Source organism: Charadrius vociferus, unplaced genomic scaffold (assembly GCF_000708025.1).
Source record: "Charadrius vociferus isolate BGI_N301 unplaced genomic scaffold, ASM70802v2 scaffold32, whole genome shotgun sequence".
Lineage (NCBI taxonomy): Eukaryota > Metazoa > Chordata > Aves > Charadriiformes > Charadriidae > Charadrius > Charadrius vociferus.
Window position 1 is genome coordinate 6,810,013 of NW_009647856.1, and position 22,242 is coordinate 6,832,254.

At 43.2% G+C, this 22,242-nt stretch overlaps 1 protein-coding gene across 1 annotated transcript in view; it reads right to left on the reverse strand.

Annotated features, from left to right (window-relative positions):
• CAMK1D (calcium/calmodulin-dependent protein kinase ID) overlaps positions 1-22,027 on the reverse strand; it is a 178,888-nt gene extending 156,861 nt beyond the window's left edge. Inside the window, exon 1 of the mRNA XM_009883008.1 lies at positions 21,792-22,027. Coding sequence (XP_009881310.1) covers positions 21,792-22,027 — 236 coding nt within the window. The remainder of the gene's footprint in view (positions 1-21,791) is intronic.
• Positions 22,028-22,242: the final 215 nt, after the last annotated feature.

Below are 22,242 nucleotides of genomic sequence, written 5' to 3' on the forward strand. Positions count from 1 at the left end.
GGTCTAGTCTTTGGTTAGATGAACAAAGGGCTCAATTAACTTTTAAAGCACAGTTTTGAATTCTTTATTGGAGTCATTTTCAATCATCTACCCACATAGGTCTTGTATGCCAGACCCTCCAAACAGGGCGCAAAGGCACAAGTAACATCATCCTTCCACCTCTACTCTTACTTCCACCTGTCTTAAGACTGAGAAGGTCTTAGGACCAGACCAAGTACTCAGACAAGGTCTACGAGACCATCACAGCACTGGTGAGAGGCAGCAACAGCATCCTGCTGCCCCTGCAGTGAGTCTCAAACCTCTTTTGGCAGCTGTAAAAATCAGCTTTCTCTGCCTGCTTAATCCTTAGTCCCTTTGCAGAGACCTCCTACAGAGATGGCAACTTGTCCTCCTTGGAGATGGTAGCTTTGCCCTGTGGACTTCCATCCTGAAACAAATTTGGTTAACAACTGTGACATGGTGAGGAATTCTCTAGTCACACAATACTGAATGTAAATTGATGTCCTACACCCAGACAGCCAAGCAGATCAGAAATTTAGAAGATTTCAAAGCTGTATATTGAAGGCAAAGGGAAAACAATGTGTCCAAGTACTTGACCAAGCTGCAGACCAATTTATGTGCTCTATCTTTACCTCCAGTGTTATGCAACCTTAAAATTGAAAAAAAAAAAAAAGAAAAAAATGCTAGAAGCAGCCAGATTTGGAATAAAATTGATTCTGTTGTTCTCCCATCCTGCATACAGAATCAGTGCAATCAAACTATAAGTCCAGAAAAACCCTAAAACCATCACTGTAATAAGATGATTTCAGCAGGTCATTCAAATAATGGCTCATCAAATCAGCAGAATAGAGAAATATTTGCACAGGACATTTACTTTAAAAAAAAAAAAACACCAACATTTTTTTAAAGGACAGCGAGAGCAACACTCCTAGCAAGAAAGATTTCTTGTGTCAATATCTATGGAAGTCTAATTTCAGAAGCCAATCTTCTCTTAATGTAACTTGAAATATCAGAAAATGAGGCTGTTGCTTGGCCACAAGAGCAGAAATTTATTATTTTTTTACACATGTGTATGTGTACACATATATATTGATATATGCATATATAACAGCGGGGCTAGTGTTTGCAAAATTCAGTCATATTCACATCTTCTTCATTCGGTTACAATGAAAAAATTAACGTATCCTGTTTCACAGAGGAGTTGTAACTGCCTAGATTTGTCAAAATTATGTTTACTTTAATAAGTGAAATTCAATCACATCTGAATGACAAAAGGATAAACCTAAAGGCTGTCATCAATTAGAATCGCTCTTCACTCATTTGGCGATATACTTGATACCAACAGCTGGTGATGGATGGTAGCAGGATTCCTATCTTGACACCTCCTCTCTTCCAAACCCTAGAAAAGAGCCCAGGTCATGCTCATCCTGTGCAGACACCAGCAGATGTGTGCAGTCATACAGATGAAAAGCTCTATCTCTTTCACCCTTGCCTCAGTTCTTCCGTCTGTAAAATGGGACGCCCAATGAAGACTGTCTCATCTGGAGTCAAGTAGAAATAGGGACTATTACTCTTCATTACCTTCAAGCACCTTCTCCTTCTCATTGCTCATCTTTATCATTTATCTGGTTTTGGACCGAGTGCTTTCGTTAAAGGGTTGATTAATTGAAACAAGTATATTAATCTCACATTATGCCTAATTGCATTAGCTTCAGATGTGTCCCCTAAGTATGATTTACATTTTGAAAGATGTTTAAGACTCTTTTCTATCATCTCCTATAATAAGATCCAATTTCAGAGACCTTTTTCTTTTTCTTTTTCTTACTACTTAGTCTTCTGTGGATTTTCTTCCTCTTGGAGACACTGAATTTCTAGGAAGTCTCCCTGGGAATCTTTGAAGCTAACAATGAGATGGCATTAAATCAATAAAACGCTAAATAAAACAACCATAATTGATAGTGCTTTGATTTTCTCTCATGTTTTTTTTCTCCTTGTATCTCAACATGCTTTGCAAAAGAAGGCAAATATTATTCTGTTTAACTGATGGAAAAACAGAGGCACAGACAGTCCGAACATCCCATATGAGTACCAGAGCCTACACTAAATCCCAAATACTGCAGGGACAGTAAGCCCATAAGGAGGGAAGATATGTTCATGCCTGACGTGATGGGGCTGCACCATAAAGATAATAATAGACACCAATTTCACCTTTTTAGCCTCTACATTTCTCAGCACGTTATTTCTTTAGGCAATTCAATAACTTAATAGGTGACAGACTCTTCAAACCATTAAAGTTACATAACTTTTAAATCTGTCAGGTTGAAGTATTGTTCTTCCCACCACCCCATTACTTTTAGTAACTACTTCCAAACCAATTGCCTATGTGGGAGCAATTGAGGAGTCACTTCAGTTAAACAACTCTTCCAATGCACTCCTTCAGAAAGATTGTCAGCAGCACCTATAGGGTGACCATTTTTCAGTAGTGAATTTGTGAGATCCTGGCTGGATTTATCCTACGGAAGCCGCAAATCTGTGAGGTCTTCTCATAGTGCTTGTACGAGAAATCCACAGATCATACTCGCAACATATCAGACCTCAATCATTTCTAACAAAAGGGCAAATAGAGAAAATATTCACAGTACAGCACAGAAATACCAGATCTCGATGTCAACAAGTAGACCAAGATTTCTCTACACCCTGTGTAGATTGTACAGATCGCAAAGTGGCTTCAATAAGCGGGGGTGCTGCCGGCATCCACAAAAAGCAACACAACCATCAAACAAGCACGAGGGAGACGCTGACAGCTCCAAGAGGAACAGCTCTATTTCACAACCTTTATCTCACCGTAATTAATTTTGAAGCAGCTATCGTTCCCTGTGACACTTCCGCACAACTCCCAGCTCAGAGAATGCAACCTCAGGAGCCTACCAAAGACAGACGTAAAATAAGCTCTGCTGGGTCAAATTCCTCATAACACGTGGTTTGGTTACATAGGAAAGATGCCCTGGTCTGCCTATCTTGAGTTGTTTTAGCTGTTCAACCAATTTTCAGTGATGGGTAGATGCTGCCAAATCAGCATAAACCCGAATTTGGTCATTCTACTCAAAATTAGTAAATGGACTAATAGCAAAGCAAACGGTACTCACAGAGCTCACTCCAACCCTGCCATAACACCAATTTCCACATCGCATTCTTCATCAGTCTGCTTTTGAAATTAATTTGAGTTAGCCTGTATAATGCTGTGTGCTGAAAAATCTGGAAGGAAACTCTACAGTCCCACTGCAACCCTTACACCACTACTAACATTATTTTTTCCAATTTACCATAACTTTCTGATGAGCTGAGCAGGTATGTCAGACTCTCCAGGGCCACAACTCCTGTGAATCACCTGTTGAGTATGAAAATGAGCTTTTACCTATTATGTTAATAATTTCACTTCCTTCCTCTCTCCATTGGGCATGTTGTGACCCCTGGCAGAGATCAGCCTGTTTCAGGAGCTCCAAAATGTCCTAAAGATAGTAAAGGTCAGGGTTTACTTTTATTTTTTTCTCTTTCTTTGGATGGTGTAAGAACAACTATTTCAAAGCACGCAGTACTGAAAGTTGGTGGAGGGAAGATAAAAACAGGAAGAAAGATAACAGCACAACTCTGAACGCTCACATGCTACACGAGATCTGCACAAAGCCCTGTGCCACCACAGCCCCAACCATCCGTCCTCCAAGTAAGGCCCCATTAAAGATCTGAGTGCCCAAAACTGGAATCACCCAATGCTACCAATTTTCTCAGAAAATTCAGGTGGTCAATTTAACCCTGGTTTTCCTTTCACACACATGGACAAACAGGAATGCAAATCGGGACAAACTCCCTCAAACAATGAATATTCATGGCTGAAGAAGACACCAATGTTTCTCTATCACCAGGGATTGATACAAACTTGATTAAAACATGAAGAATGGCTGCAGAAGCTGAGACAAAGGTGTCTCTCTTCCTACCTTTACTACCAAGCAGTAGCTTGTATGGGACTGAACAGAGTTTACAAGGAGATAAGCAACAGCCTAGAGCCTGAAAAAAAGTTAGGACCTGTTTTAAAAGGAGCATCTGCAGGTACACAGTCTGTGCATCAGTAAGCGTGTCTTGGCCACGGAGAAGCAAGAGGACCCATTGTTAACCTGGCAGCTGATGACCCTTTTTATTTTCTACAGCCCTACACAGCAAACAAGTGCAAGTACGAACATCCAGCTTCCTTAACTCGTTATCTTAAACAGCTTGTGCCCCGTCAGAATTAGCAAAGCACTCAGGGCTGCATGCAGCCAAGCCCCCAGAAATACCAAGCAAGCCAGATACAAGGCACATATGGGGCAATGCCTTCTCTTCTACAGATAAATGAGTACAGAAGGAAAGAAAAGGATGCTTTACACCCTCTTTCTCCTATTTCCTTTAAAAAAAAACATGGCCAGAGAACAGAATTCAGAGTTTATATACATCCTCCTGTAAATAAATGAGAAGCCAATGTGTTCTTATGCAATATCCGTAGTATGAAATAGCTTTCCTGGCCAACTTTCAGGCCTTATCAGTTTGGCAGAACCGTTTGATATACTTGGGACATGTGTTCTGGCTGAAGTATGCCATGGGACGCTGATACTTCACTCTGTCCCAATGTGTAAAATATTCTCCCTACCTCTGACACTCCACCAATGACATTCTCTCGATGACAGCTATTTGTCCAGTTGCCCTGGTTAAAAAAAGTCCCATCTTCCAACATATCTCTTTAGTAAACTCACTGGGACAACTAAATGATCAAAGTCTATAGTGCTCACTCAGGGGAAAAAAAAAAAATCCCGCCAAAAATAACCATGTAAACTTCTGTCAGATAATAATAATTTTGGAAAATGGCATTGTAAGAGAGTAGCCAGGAGACTTGAGACCCACAACTTAGTTCTGATTCACTCCTGTTTTGTGGATTGATTTGGACCTTCTGGGCGTTTCCCCATCTGCAGAATATGCATAAATGAACAGTTTCCTTCACAAATCCCTCAGAGATGAGGGAATGAAAAGACTTGGATAAGAGCTGTGCTATTATTTTTTTGCACTGAACTTTCCTGTTTTCCTTGATCTGAAATATCTTTCACTCACAAGTCATTATGTGATATGACTTGGAGGGGAGCTCTGTCTGAGCCTGTCTGCAGGATATAGCCCAAAAGCACAATATCAGAGATCAGTTTGTAAAAGAAAAAGCAGCTTCTAAGGGGATATAAGTACAACAGAGAGATGTACTTCTTTAACAAAAAAACCACTGACTTGTAGCTGAGAAAGTCTGCTGGAAATGATCATAGTATCACCAGGAAGATTATATTCCGCATGGACCGGTTCTTTCCCCTTTTTAAAAAATGAATGACCATGCTGTGTCTCTTCTTATTGGGAACTGGTGGATGCTCAGCACTTAGGAAAAACTGGCCTAAAGTTTTAAATTACCACGTTGGGAAGTGAAGGATGGCCTTGTGGTTGGAAGACTGAACTCGAGAGACCGGGCTCCAAATCCCATTGGGTTACAGGCTGTCGGCAGGACCTCAGGAGTTTACCCTTAGTCTGACACTGAAAGCTCTTTGGGACACAGATTCTTCTTTCACAGGTATTTACAGCAATGGGCTTTCATTTCCTGTGGCTCTCCATGCACTACTTTAGTATGAGTTAAATTTGCAAGCAATACACACAGACCTATGTGAGCACTAATATTCTTGAAGAAAAACGTCTATCATCTACTATGTTTCCATCATGTACATCAAAATACCCAGCACAAATTTCTCTATTTCCGTCATCCCTGGAAAGATGAAGAGTAATAGTAAGATATTGAATAATATAATTCATATTCTTGGTATTTATAATAATTAAATATAGGGCTAGCTGAGAAGGGAAATGAGTGCAATTATGAAATTAATCAGCAAAGCTTTATTGCAGAACAGCACTGAGGCAGGCTTAGGAACACCTTCCACAAACCTTTATACGAAAAAATGGATACCTCTTGATAACATTTTATTTTCTAAACATTTTGACTATATATAGAGAAGAAAAACACACTAGACTTTTAATAAAATTTTCTGAGAAAAATTCGTATTAGTTTTCATTTCCAACAAAAAACTACCTAAAAACTGAGGTTTAGGAAAACATTGACTGTTCTTACTACCAAACAGTTAAAAGAGTTTTCCATCATAAAGGGTTTATGCCACAGGGACAAAATGATCCTTCATATAACCCCAATAAAATCACTAGATTCACAGATAAATTTGTCTCCACCTTCCTGCAATGCTTCTGCTTGCCAAAGAAGTCTGGTTTCCCTAAAAGTTGCTGAACAGCTTCTCCCCTGGGACTGCCCTATTTTTACTCGACACAGTCACAAATGCCCATTTCTCTCTCTCTGCATGACATTTCTTCCCCTCGCGTGGCCCGACGCGCTGGCTGCCATCGCTTATCCCCAGCAGCCTTCCCACATCATTTTCCACCCAGGATGCTGCGCCGGGGCCGATGAGAAACCAAACTCTGCAGAAACGCATAGTGCTAAATTCTTCCCCCTGCACAAGCCCAAGTAAGTAGATTTCCCATCGGGAACCACGCTGGGACACGGGCACAGGCTCCTCTCCTTGACCCTGGGGTGGTGGCTGCTATGAGAGCAGCACATGTGAGTCCCGTCAGCACCCCATGGCACACAAAACGAGCGCCTGCCTTATTGAACATGGCTGTGCAGGTTTGACGCAGCTGTGGTTATTGGACACCAGCTTGAAGCCTCCTGCTCTTTGCAGAAAATGCCACTTCGGTGACACCCACCTCTGCAGAACCATGAGTTCAAGAGGGACTGAAAGCTCAAAGCAGAGAAATGCCAGAGCACAGAGCTGCTCCTTATTATCACACAACCGAACTGCAGCAATTCCACCCATCCCTGGGCTTGTGACATCCATTTGATGGAGACAAGATTTGTTCTTCAAAGTACAGGTCTGTGAGACCACTGCCAGCCATTTGTCACAAAAACTTGTGGCTAGGGGAGACCGGGGCTCTGCTTCCTTCTTGAAAGCCACATCTCAGGGCTGATAGTCCCCACACTGGGGGCTCTCACATCTGCCTGCCATGGCAAAGTGCTCGCTGTGGTTTTAGCAGTGGTTTTAGCTCCTGTCAGTCTTCCCCTTTAAAGGCATCATTTCCCATCACTGCGATATCTCAGTCCTGAAACAAAATTACAATAACCCTCATAGAAAGGCCCATGCGTGGGCTGGTTTCTTCAGTCCTCCTCCTGAGGAAGGAAGTTCAGCTGGAGCCAAAAGCACGGTCCCAAGCAAAACCCTCACACGCCACTAAACCACACAGTGAAAACACACAGGCTAACTTCAGAGCTGCATCCAGCAAAGGATGTGAAAATCAAAAGCTCTTCCACAGACTCCTTGCCAGACACCTATTCAGACCCAGTGCAGACATCCAGGTAAGCCAAAGGGGAACTGCGTCTTGCTTTGAGGCTATTACTGCAAAAAGCAGCATGTCTGCATCACTGTAGCTGGGTAGATACGGGCTGTGCGAGGAGCAAGGTTATGGGAGGGCTTGTGAACCTGGTGATCAGACCTGGTCTGCCTCACCTACAGCACAAGTGGGACCAAGCTAGTTGCTACGAAGGCAGTTCAGGAGCATCCAAACCATCCAGTCCCACCACTGTGACTGAAGGGTGGCCTGCAAGGAAAGCTCACAATGGCTCTGATGATGAGTGTCTGGTAGTCGGGATCTGCCGATCCATCCCCGCTCCTGACTGCTCCTTTCAGAAAGGCCTGTCCCCAAAGACACTGGAAGCATTCAGGCTCAAAATGTGCCAGTAGCTGAACCAAAGGACACGCCACTCCATGAGCCAAATGCAGACTTAATAGGCCCAACTGGAGCTGCAGAAAGTTTAGGTCTGAAGCCAAACATTTTTCCAGGTCCCAGCAATTGGGGGCTGATCCAACACCTCCAAAGGCACCTGGAAATATGGGACTTCCACAGAACAGCCCAAATCAGGAACCAGAGCATAGGGCACCCCTAGTCCTGGTTCGGTCTCAGCTGTCTCAGCCAGGAACAGCCATGCTCCCAGAGCCCAGGCACTCCCCATTTCAAGACCAGTGAGATAAAACATAGAGGGTAAGAAAGAGATGGCAATCTGGTGTGACAGTACACTCCAACAGCTAACGTTGTCTTACGTTTTCCAATATCAGATTATACATATACAGACTACGGTATGTATATACTATACATACATGGATTTATAGGTTTGTACAATAACACCCTGTATTTCAAAATACTCATTATCAGCAAAGCAATGATATAAAATGTATACATGGAAGATAATTTAAATCAGTTCAAAAGAATACAAAAGCACCGTAGATGCATTTAGCTTGTGACCACTTCAGCCCTTGTGAATGGCCTCATCTGTGGCATAATGGACAGGTAGATGGCAAGAGATCTTCATCAGAGATGAACCTGGTGCTCTGCGTAGTGCCAAAACCTCCAGCAATCACTCCATTCTCTGTCCTGATACATGCACTGCCTTGTTGTGTGGGGCTTTTTGGCTACTCCAGACTCATCTCCCACAGAGCCAACTCTAAAGGTCATTTCTCAAAGGATATTTGTAGGTTGAGAGTGGTTCCTCGAACAATCCCAGCCTAAGGAGCATCGCTCCTTTCCTCTCTCTCCCTGAAGAAGGTGAAGCTGGGACTGCTGCCGATTACTCTACATCCAGCTGAGATCTGGCACAGCAACAAATCTCTGCAGCCATGGAGCTTTCTCTGGGTGACAAGATCAAAATGCCACCACAAGAGCGAGTCAATCTCAAGAATAACACCCGTAGGCTCCCACATCACTCCTAAATTATAACATCTTGCTGGGAGAGACAGAAGGAACAGACAGATGCAAGTGGACAGTTTACAACTGCTAATACTCAGGGCTAGGTTTTGTTCTCTGTAGCAGCTGCAAATGAGGCTATGAGGGATGTCTCATCATTACGAGCTAGCAGGACTGGGGCTTAGGTTAAGGCTGAGGAGAGACGGATTTTTCTCCACACCGTCCTGCTGCTCTGTTGCTTCTGGAAGGAAGGAAAGAAAGCAGAAATTCTCAATTACTCAATTGAATGTGGAAGAAGATTTGAAATCCTTAACCTTAAAAGCTCAGAAGTCAAGCAGTGAACAGAAAGAATCCAAACAGTATTTCTTTGCCCAAACTCTTCATTTTAAGTTTCCTGATGAGTTCTCGGTGAAGTAAAATTCATTATGTCTTTCCTTTTTTCTTCCTATACAGAGAATCCTAAAGCAGGAAGGGAGAGATCCAAAGTTGGCACTCATTGATACTTTGCAGTGAAGCTACACGGAATATGCATGAGAAGAGACATTTAGAGGTGATTCTTACCAAGCACTGAAATCCATTTTTAAAAGAACCCAAAAGGACTATTTTCTGGAACAATTTCCCTGGACAAAACCCAATTCTTCTGGCATCAGCATGAAAAAATGCAAACTCTCTCAAAGCAGTCCATGCCACAAGGCTTTGTAGGGCTGGCACGTACAAATCCACTCTGAAGCTGTGCACTTAAAAATCACCATTCACCCCAAAACACCTCCTGAACTATAGCACTTAGCGCATAAAGTGCAACACAAACAGAGCAGCAATGACTAAGTAGCAGAGATCCAACAAACACAGTCTAACCTCTTTTACCACCTGAAATGCCATCTAAACTTACATTTCCTGGCAAAAATTTCGTCACCTTTGTCCTGCCATTGGGCATGCCTAGAGCAGCCACCACCAAAACCAAGTTCCCTAACCTATGCATATAAACCTGTGGGATTCACATAAGAGGTGATACTCATGAGATAAGTCTTACAAAGGGCTGCAGACCGTTGGAAATACTCAGATGAAGTACAGGTTAAGATGGAGCAGGCTGCTTAGAGAGGTTGGGCAGTCTCCATCCACTAAGACCCGACTGGATCAAGCCCTGAGCAACCTGGTCTGGTCTCAGAATTGACCCTCATGTGAGCAGGAAGTTGGATGAGAAACCTCCTGAGGTCCCTTACCACGTGTTTTACTCATGATACTAATATGGAGGTTGGGATTCAGCTCTCAAGTGTAGATGTCCAAAGTTAGGTATCTAGTCTATGCCATGGAAAAAGAGATATTCCACCCTATTTTAAGGAAGGATAGAGGAATTTACCATGGAGGGTACCTCTCTCTCCCCATTGATCACATAACCACAACCTGCTTAGACTCAGACAACTAACCAAGGTGTCTACAGCAGGGGAGTGAATGCCACCCACCAGTGGAAGACCAATATCCAATTTCCCCAGCTTGAGGGATTCACACCCAAACCTCTCTGGGGAGCTTCCTAATCACCACAAAGGCAGTGCTATGGCAGCAGATCTCTTCATCCTCCTTCCCAAAACTCATGCTGAGCACTGGAGGCACAGCCCACCTGGTCACTTGGGAGGAATCAATGCTAGTCCTGGTCCTTGATCCACAGATTATCGGGTTTTTTGTTGGGTTTGACTTGAACCCAACGACTACCTCATGCAAAAGACATAAACAGAATTGCTCTTGCTGCATTATACTTGGCTCATTATTTATGGGAGGACTTTGCCTTCCTCACATCAATAACTGCCATTCACATGAGCAGCTCCTTTGAAGGAAGGATTTACATGAGAATCAGCCTAGCAGGGCCAGGAGCTTAAATAACCTGTCTGCCAGCCCAGGGGCAGTCTCTGCTCAGGTGCATCATGAGGTACTACAAGTTCTACAGAAAGAAATGGATAATTATAATATGCAGCAGCTTCTGGGACGCAGGGTGATGGAGAAGAGGCTGGGACACCCTCAGCTTCTCCATTTGTTTTTGCTATTCAATTACTTTGTGACTGAGCATTCATTTATCCATCTTCTGTCTATTCAGAGCACAAACTCTTCGGGGTGGGGATTGTCTCTTACTATGACGCTGAAGAAAGAAATAAAGATAAATAAGGTAGGATTCCAGGGTGAAAAATAAAAACAAAGCAACCAATGTCCTTAGCAAGGCTCTGCTCCGCTGCTGATAACTGACAGCATCATAAGATGAGTTGGCACGATAAGAACCTGAGTTTTACTCTTTAAAGTCCCACATTTCTGCGTCAACAGTATTTTCTAAACAACTGACACTACTGATTCCCCACTGAAACGTAACAACTGCAAGCTGAAAATCATCTGCCCATGCAAATGCTATGGATCTTTTCTTCTTCCTTCCCTCCCCCCTTCTCTGTTCAAATATTTGCTCATCAGACTTCAGCACCGAAAGCTGGAAGGGTGCCATACTGCCTTTCTAATATTTTATAGAGTATTGCATTTATTTGCAATTATATTCTCCCAGTAAAAAACATGCTGCTTCAATAAATCTTCCTCCAGTGAAATTTTATGTATTCTGGCTAGCTGTTTACTGCAGAATTTTTGTAATAAATTATTCTTGCTTGCAGCCTGACCTTTGTAATTTTCATAATACAAAAAAAAGAAAAATGTATACGCCTTCTGCAGAAGTACCTTCACAATCTGCTCACCTTTCCTTTCCTCTGTACTTTGCAGCAAACAGATGTCCGTGAGGACAGCTGCTGTACAAGCTCCACAATACACTGACCTAGCATCTCAAATGATGACACCTGAGGCTCAGGTATGAGGGCAATCTTTTATACTTCTTTCCAGAAAATACACTTCCTTTGGACTGAGCCCCAACAAGATATCTACACTGCAAGCCTCAGTCCAAAGACTTCTCCTGATCTACCATTAGGTCCATACTAAATCTTCAGGCTCACTAAAAGGTGTAACTCACAGGATGTTTAAGATGCTTTTTATAGCCCATCAATCACTGAGGCTCTGTGTACCATCCCAGGTACCACCCAGGCTGGGAAACACAGAGCAACCCATTTCCTATCATTTGCAGATAGAAATGGGCAGAGGAGAAGAGAAGAGGAGGGAAGGACAGAGAGCTGGGAGCTCTAGCAGTAAAGATACTTGTATTTTGGGGTCTGAAGATCAAATACACTGGTAGAATGTGCACATGCCCCTAGAATTGCACTCAGAGTCCATTTTTAACAGTATTCATCATCTAGGCATCGGTAAATATGATGCAATTGGTAATATTTTGCATCACCAAAAGCCGCAGGTGAGAGTAACCATGAGGGCTTGTTTGCCTCAGCCTCAGTAGTTTAGCTGGGTCTTTTGGCAAACTGGAGGAGGAGACATGATTTTAAAACTGTCTTGTGGAGCCAAGTTTTCAAAACTGTAATAATTTACTTAACTATATAATAACAACTAATACTTTCTATAACTGTGTAATAACTTACTTGCGCACCCTGCAGAAAAAGCATTTTCTTTTAGCCAGCTGATTGGGGTTGGGAAATGAAACGTGTTTGGTGACCACTGGGCTTTCAGTCAGACCCACTGAAGTTACAGAGCAGATCAAGACACTTTTGCTGTCTGGGTATGCCCCCATGAAAAATTCTTTTTCTTCCTTGAAAAGTTAAAGAAAATTAGAAGTGTTTGTGTTAAAACCATGAAAACTGGTGACTGCAACATTTTCATATCCTCTTTCTTATTTCCTTCCTTCAAATTTTCCCTCATTTCTGTCTCAAATTTAAGTAACAACCAACTTTTAAAAAACCCAAGCCTTTCTAGTGCTACTTATTTTCTCCACTTTCAGTGTCCAGTTCGTCTTCTTGGACCTTCCTACATGGAAGCAGTCCCTGCCTCTGGAGAGATGCATTGTTAATTGACCCTCTTCATCCCTAAAATCTTGCCTTTGCAGTAAGAAAAGCCAGACCTTGGTATGCTACAACAACCAACCAGGATAAAATGTATTGCTTAGCTATACGGACTGTATAGGGAATGTGTTCTCTGTCCAAGAAGAGATGAAAGGCTGAAGTATAGCTCAAATCATGCTACCGACACAAATGTTCTCATTTTGACTCTTCCAGAGCACTTTCCTATGGGTCTCAAAGCATTTTATAACACAAAGATGAGTTTTAGATGCAATAGATAACAACCAGAGGCTTAGAAAATTGAAATCACTTAATAGAGGACATTTAAGATCAATTCTGGGAACAGAATTCAGGGTTTACTAATGCTGCCTTAGATCATACTGCCTTTCAAAAAGCCCAGTGACCCCCTCACAAACAAAATAATAAGCTTAATCATTAGGTTGTTCCACATTTGTTATTTCTGACAAAGGAAAGGGCATTTCATTGGGAAATCTTGGGGTTAATTTGTTATATGGATCGTCTATGTCATGTTTTCTTTGGCAAACGATCAGTGAGCTCATTAATTTCTGTATCTAACTTAGTTTCCGTTTCAAAGTACTGTAAAACAGAAACAACCAGATGCTCATGCCAAAAAGTAAACATTAAAGAGAATGATAATATAAATGGTCCCTTTTTAAATTGATTCAGATACAACAGATCACAAAAGGCCATCTTAAAACCAAATGCTCTTAAAATAAAAGATGAAGACCTCCTTACCCTCTGCTTCGAGTAAGTATTTAAGCTAATGAGAGCTAGGAAATCAATGAGTGGATATTGAATTGCTATCTACCCAGGCTTCAGACAGATTCTGGTAAACAAACAGAAGCCTAAAAATAAATGTGTAGGGGAATTTTTTTTTTTCAGGAAATTACACATTTATAAGCAGAGAGGCGGGAAAAGAATGGAAAGAGATAGTGTAAAGGTAACTCACATGGAAGAGATTGCACTTAAGATTTTTTCATCTATTGGAAAACCAGCTATGCTTAGATCAGTATCCAGTTTAATAACTGAGGCACATAATTGTCTGTGCTGAATCTATGGGCTACATGCCTTGCCCTTAGCTCACATCTGCTCACTCATCTACAGATGGTATTTAGGGCGCTAGAGAGAGGAACTCAATTCTCAAGAAAAGCCAACACAGATACAACTTACTGCAAGAGAAGAGTTCTAAATATCACTAATGCTTCTTGCTCTGAGACCTGCTCAAATTTTCCTTTTGCTTTATTTTACATAACTGGTGTTTCCACTGAGGGTCTTTGGTGTTTTAGAAAGGAACCTGCATATCTGCTATTACAGGAGAAAATCTAGATTTTGTAACTACACTGACTATCACTATTCCCAGTTTTGCAAAATTTTTCACTATGCTAAGAGTTTAGACACCTCAGAACTGTGCCACACATTCATAACATAACTAGTGCCATAGTAAAGTGCTGTTCTCCTGCGTTTGTGGCCATATATCTCCAACAGAGCAAAACAGTTACTGTTGGTGTTTCCAGATATCATTGTGTTCAATGTTCATCCATGCGCTTTTGGTACATAAAAAGACACACAACAGAAATTATCTGCTGATCTCTCTGGCAAGCAGCAGTCCCTGTCTTCCCCTCCAGACTGCGGGGAACGTAGGAGGTTTACTGTTCCCATCCCTGCTGCTTTGCCCAGCTTTGTACGCATCTCAACGGCAGCACGATGACATTGCCGAAAAGAGCTAAGCCAAAGCACGAAGTTTTCCATTGCATTTGGAAAGACACAAGATCTGATAACTTGCACCAACAAATTCCATGCTTTTAGTTCAAAGCCTGGGAAAATCCTATATACAATGGTTATGATCTTAGAATAGAACCATAGAATCATAGAATAGTTTGGGTTGGAAGACACCTTTAAAGGTCATCTAGTCCAACACCCCTGCAATGAGCAGGGACATCTTCAACTAGATCAGGTTGCTCGGGGCCCCGTCTAACCCAACCTTGAATGTTTCCGGGGATGGGACGTCATCTACCATCTTTCTGGGCAACCTGTTCCAGTGTTTCCCGACGCTCATTGTAAAAAAAATTTTGCCTTAGATCTAGTCTAAATCTACCCTCTTTTAGTTTAAAGCCATTACCCCTTGTCCTATTGCAACAGGCCCTGCTAAAAAGTTTGTCCTCATCTTTCTTATAAGCCCCCTTTAAGTACTGAAAGACCACAATAAGGTCTCCCCAGAGCCTTCTCTTCTGCAGGCTGAACAACCCCAACTCTCTCAGCCTGTCCTCACAGCAGAGGTGCTCCAGCCCTCTGATGATTTTTGTGTCCCTCCTCTGGATGCGCTCCAACAGCTCCATATCTTTCCTGTGCTGAGGGCTCCAGAGCTGGATGCAGGACTCCAGGTGGGGAAATGATCTCCAGGAAAGATTTTTTTCGCAGCAGACACAGAGCATAAACTGGGTGGTGCATTCAACTGGGAGTCAGTGCAAAGCGCAGCAGCAGAGGCAAAACATTCTCAGGCTCACATTGCCAAGTAGCAAAACTGCTGGTCAGTATTGCTACTGCACACAAAATCAGGTCCTTTTTCAGTGAAAATCATGCAAAGAGATGTCCTCAAGCTGCTAAATGACTTTTCATTGTGAATTTTGTCAGAGGCTCCCAAACTCCAGCCACAGTTTACAGCAGGGAGTACCAGGTTTTCCACATCTGACACTACTGAGCGCACATGACTCTCAGTTCACCATATGCACAACCAAGTACACAACCACAAACTACACACATCCATCCTGGCACTGCTGCCGGGGAACGGGAAAGAACCATCAGACTATTTTTTTTCAGCAACTGAAGGAGAGCTGCACTAGGAGTGGCCCCAATTCCCACACCAGCCTTTCGGGGGGCACCGGCCAGGCTACCACAGCCTCTTCTGTGCCCGTCATCTTCTCCTCCAAACAGAAGTAACATCTTGTCTATGCTTTATTTGATGGCAGAGATCAGCTTCTGTCTCTAAACTCCTTGACCGCTGCCAGACTCACAGCTCTGGTCTTTAACATAAACTGCTATTCTGCAGGCAATTTCAGAGAAACAGAGAACAAAGAGGCTACCGAACCAACAATAAAAATGCAGATGGGGAAAACATTATAATGAATAATATTAGATTGGCCCTAAATTCAGAATTGGTGTCTCCTCAGCCTATAAAAAGTCCATTACCATGTGCTTCTCTCTGAGATGTGAGGCCTGCAGTGTAACCCTTTCCACGACAAAATGAACAAAACAATACATTTCAGAAGACATCTGCTTTAAATCCAAGCATTTCCAAAAAGTATATTTTCTTGAACGTTGAAAAGGTGTATTCTTACGTTTTTAAGCTATCTATATCCTGTTACAGCCAAGTTATGTAGGTCTTTTAATAGTAGTGGTGGATAAAGTTTTCTTTCGAATAAAAAGGGTGATCCTTTGTAAGCAGACATTTATTTTGCTCATGTGTGAGAAGGCAGATGATTACATGATGCCCTAAATGCAGAGCAATGTAACTTAGAAAAGGGAATTGGATTGTTTTACAAGGAGATGGAAGTCAACTAATTTAGAAGTTCTTCAACTTCCTTCCAGTAACCAGGCAGACAGATACTGGAAATGCAATAAGCTGGTGCTGTCATTCCAAAGGTTTAATTCCAGCTTTGCTTTTTCACAGAACTTTACGCAATTTAATTGCATGAGCACAAACGCACTCTGCATTGCACCATTTCCCCAAAAGGTGTGAGAGCAACTGTGAGAGAGAACCAGGATAAGACACCAACAAATACAAAACTAACTTATACGTCAGCTGACGGTCCAATGGAGGTCCAGCCTTCCAGCCATCCCTACAGCTGGCACGTTTACCCAGGGCAGGGCACGGGGCAGCTCACACAGGCGCTGCCAGAAACTGTGATCTGGTACAGAAGTGGATACAGGCTCCCAAAGAGCGAGGGCGAAATGTTCGCCAGGAACAGTACTGCTTTAAAAAAATGTCAGGAAAACTAAATGGAAGGGATTAAAGAGAAAGAAAAAAAAGATAGTAGGATAAATTGCTTGCAGGACACAAGCCCAGTTTTGTTGCCTGATTTTTGTTTTGGCAGCTGCACATCCCAGGGATGCCTATTTAGGGACAGATTTTACTTAAAGCTTCCGTGATGTTGTGTATAGAAGAAACAGGAACAAAAACATGTCTCATGGACACGTACTTATTTAGAAACCCAGAGGAAGTGAGCAACTTGTGCAGCTCCCAAGCTCACGTTGTTTCGTTCTGATTTCTTTGTAAGATTGGACTCATGACTTGATTCTTTTAACTACAGAAACACAATAAACACAATTTCGCTTTCTTTTTCTCAAGAAAGCAGTAAAAACAAATGGCAAAACTATAAAAGTAAGCAAAGCTTACAAAAATGTAAGCAAAGAGATTTTAGTCCAGGAGGAGATAGCTACGGGTGAAAGCCACACCAAACAAGCTATATCCCAGCCTTATGGCTCCACGTCCCTGAGCCAGAGAAGCAACGCTGGTGAAGCACCCTTATTTGGGTGCACAGCATTTTCCTTTGCAGGGACTCCCCCCTCATCTGGTCTGTCTCACTGCCTCATATCCTCGGCTTCCTCACAGGGACTGCCAGGGACAGCACCAGCCATGGGCATGTGACACCATCCAATGAGAAGGGCACTGAGGCCATGCAGCAAACATCTTTTAGATATGCTCTGAAGTTGCCATCCCTTCTAAATTGATGTGCCACCCACTTCAAGACCTGTAGTTACTGGGGTCAAGGACAGCTGAGGACAGATACGCTTCTCTTCAGCCAGTCCAGTCCCCATGAAAAGGTCCATTAACCTGCCACAGCCATGCTCTAGCATTGCAGTTATACTCTTGGTCATCCCAGGAACTTCTTTTAAACTAAAAGTGGGTAGATTCAGGCTAGATATAAGGAAGACATTTTTAATGATGAAGGTGGTGAAATGCTGGGACAGGTTGCCCAGAGAGGTAGGAAATGCCCCACCTCTGGAAACATTCAAGATCAGGTAGGATGGGGCTCTGAGCAACCTGATCTAGTTGAAGATGTCCCTGCTTATTGCAGGGGGATTGAAATTCATGACCTTTAAAGGTCCCTTCCAACCCAAAGCATTCTATGAGTCTATGATTGCCCTTCACAATGTCTATTTATATTTCTAGTCCCTCACCAAGCTGACCCTAAAGTCCTCCCTTCTTTGGGGACACCAACCCCAACAGTTACTGGGGTATGATGAGTCACCAAACCACTAACAACCTCCCCAAATTTGAAAACATCGTAGCCAGTGACTTAAGCCCAGATCCTTCAATTAGTTACGAACATGAGTGGCCTTATCACACTTGGTTGATGTGCTTCTGGGCAGAAAACAGCTTCTTCAAGCTTGACTTACCCAGATGTATGATGTGGACTTTGCACTCCCAGCGACCGTTTCGAAGATCAAAGTGGCAGCGAGGCAAAGGAAGTCTGAGCCATACATTGTTTGCTTCATATACTCTTACGTAGAATTATGTAATGCCATTAAATGGTGTAATTACAGAGTCTAACCATGCCTTTCTGTGGTTGAAGTGAAAGTATGCTTAATGGTGTAATTACATCTAAAAAAGAGATCCCATGACTAATTACATCCACAGGGCGGCAAGCAGCAAAAAGCTTCATAGCGTAATATTAGGAATGAATTATGTGTCTGGTAGTTTTCCTCCTTATTCAAAGCATAGCAGCGTAAAATACTACTGGCAGACCCCACATCTCTCTGTGCCTTCCACAGCACGAACATTGTCACCAACAACAAGCCCATAAACAGCAAAACCTTCTGAATAACAACTGAGGCCAACTCATCTTCATGCTGCGCAGGAGTGATCCCATTTCACCTCAAATGAGTAGGGATACGGCACTGTTGGGGTGTGAAGACTGTGAGCAACCATCACGGAGCCACATAAGCAACTTTATGGGTGACTAATGGGGTCTTCAGCCATGCCCCATGTGTCTCCTAACTGTTCAGCTTTCCTGTTTGCGATGTAGCTGTCTAAGGTTGATGGAAGTTTTGAAGACCTTGGCAAATGCTTGCCCAGGGCCAAGTGCCACCTGGACTAGCCAGTGTTATACTGCCTACCAATCCCTCCAGATAACAGCTGTAGGAGGATGATCTTGGCTGCTCAACTAGAGTCACATCACAAACCATGTTACCTAAATCCAGTTTCTGCCAAGCGCCCAGCCTACCCTCCCATCACTTCAAAACCAACAACAGGGGAAACTGATTCCAATCCACCTCTCCTTACCAACCTTTCCTATCCCACCCCACTCATTAACTCAGGGCAGATGGGGATTTGGCCTTAGCCTACCCACATGCCACCTCCTCCAGTCCCATCAGTGAAACACTGGAAAACACAAAACTACCCAAAACATTGATCTGAAGCCAAGGAAGTGTTAAAGCATTCCTCAAATCCATTTGTCTTACTGGCTGAGATGGCACGTATTACTAGAATACTGTGGCACCCTGAGATTTATGGGTAATGGGCTCACTCAGTCTCAGACAGAGGGAAAACAATTAACACCACCCTATTCCCTGCTGTTACGCTCCTCTGCTTTTGGCTCATTCTCCTCCACTTTTCTTCTTTATCCTCCTATTATAGCCATAGTGAAGTACAACCAGCATTTGTCTTTTTTTTCCAGACAGCCTTTAAGAGACCAAAAAGCATCTATAGGACGGACACTTGCTATAAGACACATCTATAAGATGGACACTCCAGCCCCAGGCTCCGACGTTCACCTCTGCAGGCAGAGATCAGCTACACCTGTTAAACTGAAATCTGCTGGGTTATACCGGGAAATGCATTCCACTTTGCTAGCACGACTCCAGCAAAGTTCATAAAATTGGGAATCTTTAATGCCTAGCAGAAAGCTTGAGTGGTTTTCTACTCGACCTCTGCTCACCAGCCCCACCTCTCAACCAAATTGCTTTTACAAGCTCCACTTAACGTCCACCGCCTCCGTTCCTCTCAGTGATATGCAGCTCAAATAAATACCCCTGCCCTTTTGTTTTGGTAAGGATATTGAACTGCCCATGGTCAGGCCCAGAAAAGGCTCTTGCATTTTGGGGAGACCCGGCACATTTTCGGCTGAGCTGTCTGAAGAACAAGTGGGTTCGGTAAGTTGAGGAAAGCATTTCAAAGAAATGAGGGTTGGGTGAAAACCAAGAGCTTCTCAGCTGACAACTTCAGATCAGGGCTGTTTTGCTGAGTAGCATTTTTACTAGTAAGTAAGCTGAATATTGATTACTTTTATTTTTTTTTCTCAATAAGAGCAATGGGTGCTCCTCTTCAGGGCTCCAGAGAATTAGTTGGAAAATGTGAAAAAAATTCCCCTGGGGATAGGAAGAAATCTGTCCAAGGTCAGGACACTCTGCTCCTCGCTGTGCTGGAGCTTCGTTATGCTGATGCCAGGCCAGGCGACCGTCACAAGAACAGGACAGCCCAGGTGGGAGGACAGGACACATACGCTCTGGGGGAGCAAGGCAAGACTGGGTTTGGGATTCAAAAGGAAGAGGCAAAAAGTACAGGTGCAATAGAAAGGGAGAAAAAAAAATCAAAACATTTTTTTCCCCAACATTTTCCCAGCTGATCTAGATCACAAGTAAATGCACAACGGTGATCTGAAGGTACTTCAATAAATCCAATCCCAAATAAACTTTGGGGAGGTTAACTCTTTGGTGCCCACACTGTGTTTTGAGATTTTTAAATAAAGCTAGTTTCAAAACTTCAGAAAGAAAGCATCATGGTAAATGCTTTTGCTTTTTGAAAACAGTAGCTGCACATCTCCTCAGCTGTGAAGCAGCAAGAGGAGATAATAAAAGTAGACATAAAACAGGTACACAAGAACATACATGCTGAATATTTTGAAGCACTCAGCTGAGGATGAGTGGATGGTTAAGCACCCAAATGAACTGATTGCATTTCCAAAATGTAAAAATTCAGCTTGTGTATATTGATTTCCAGGCAAGCCTGGTTCACTCCATTCACGAGTGCTTAGCTGCCTTTGAAGGTCTTAAAGAGCCTGTCCAGAAAACAGCTGCTTACTTCAGTGCTGTTTTAACCACAGGTTATTTCTTTAGTCTGCGAGGAAATTAGCAATACATTGACTCCAAAGAAACACTCCAGGCTTCACAGAGAGCCACCCCTATTTTGCCTCCAGTATTGCTTTCCCGGGAACGTATTAACAAGCTCACAGCAGGGCGCAGGAGAAGGTATTTCCAGCAAGGAAGAAACTTCCACCTTTGCTATAGGAAGCTCTGAACTTACTAAAAAAAATATTGGGGTAAATTTAGCTCGTGTCTCAACTCCACACCAAGCTCCAAGGTCTCTTGATTGCACTGAGCTACATCCATAAGAGGCAGGAGTGGCTGAAACGGGCAGGAGTGTTGGGGGAGCAGCTGACAGGTCCTGGCAAGCTCGGCAGCGGGGGCTGGAAAGTCCACGTGGCTCCACTGATGGGGTGTCAATAAAACACTGTGACATTAAGCAGCAGCACTGGTGTGCAGGGTGGCAGTCGGAGGCCAGCTCAAGGGACAGGGCTCGAGGAGCAGTGATCAAAACAAGCCAGAAAACGCAGCATCCTTCCTCTACGTGAAGTTTCCAAGGAAGCAAGAAACCTGGCTTGTTGAATAGCTGGTAAAAACCCATCACCTGTGGCCCCACAGGGGTCAGTGTTCCCCTCAGCTCACAGAAGGGCTCCTCCACCTCTTCCCAGCCCATCCAGAGCAGATATGGTGCCATAATGTCATGCCCTCATTCCTCACCCCATATGCAGATCCCACCTGCCTCTGAGACACCTGGAACCCAGACAGCACTGCCCACATCACAAGCCCAGCCCCACAACACAAGGTGGGGGAACCAACAAGAGATAAAAGTTTATTCACCTCCTTGGTTTTGAGTCTTCAGTGGGATTTGTTACTAATCACGGAGTAATTTTGGTTGGGAGGAACCCCTGGAGGTCTCTCATCTACCCCATCATGCAAAGCATATCCAACTGGATGATGAAGCTCAGGGCCATGTCCAGCCAAATTCTGAACATAGTCAAGGTGCAGATCCCCCCGATGTTCTGGGCAACCTCCACAAACATTTTATCACATTCATGGTAAAAAAGTTTTTCCGACTCCGAACTGGAATTTCCCACCTTGCAACTTTTGCCTGTTGCTTCTAGTCCTGTCACCACACACCTCTGAGCAGAGTCGAACCCCATCTTCTTTACACTCTCCCATTAGGTGTGCATAGACAGCAAAAAGTTCTTTCTTGAGTCACCTCTTCTCTGGGCTGAACAAACATAGTCTTTTCAACTGCTCCTGGTGCACCATGTGCTCCAGCCCCACACCACCTCAGTGGTCTCTGAGTTGATCAATGTTTTAGGGGGACACAGATACCTGGGGAGCCCAAAACCATTTTTTTTTTTTTCCATAT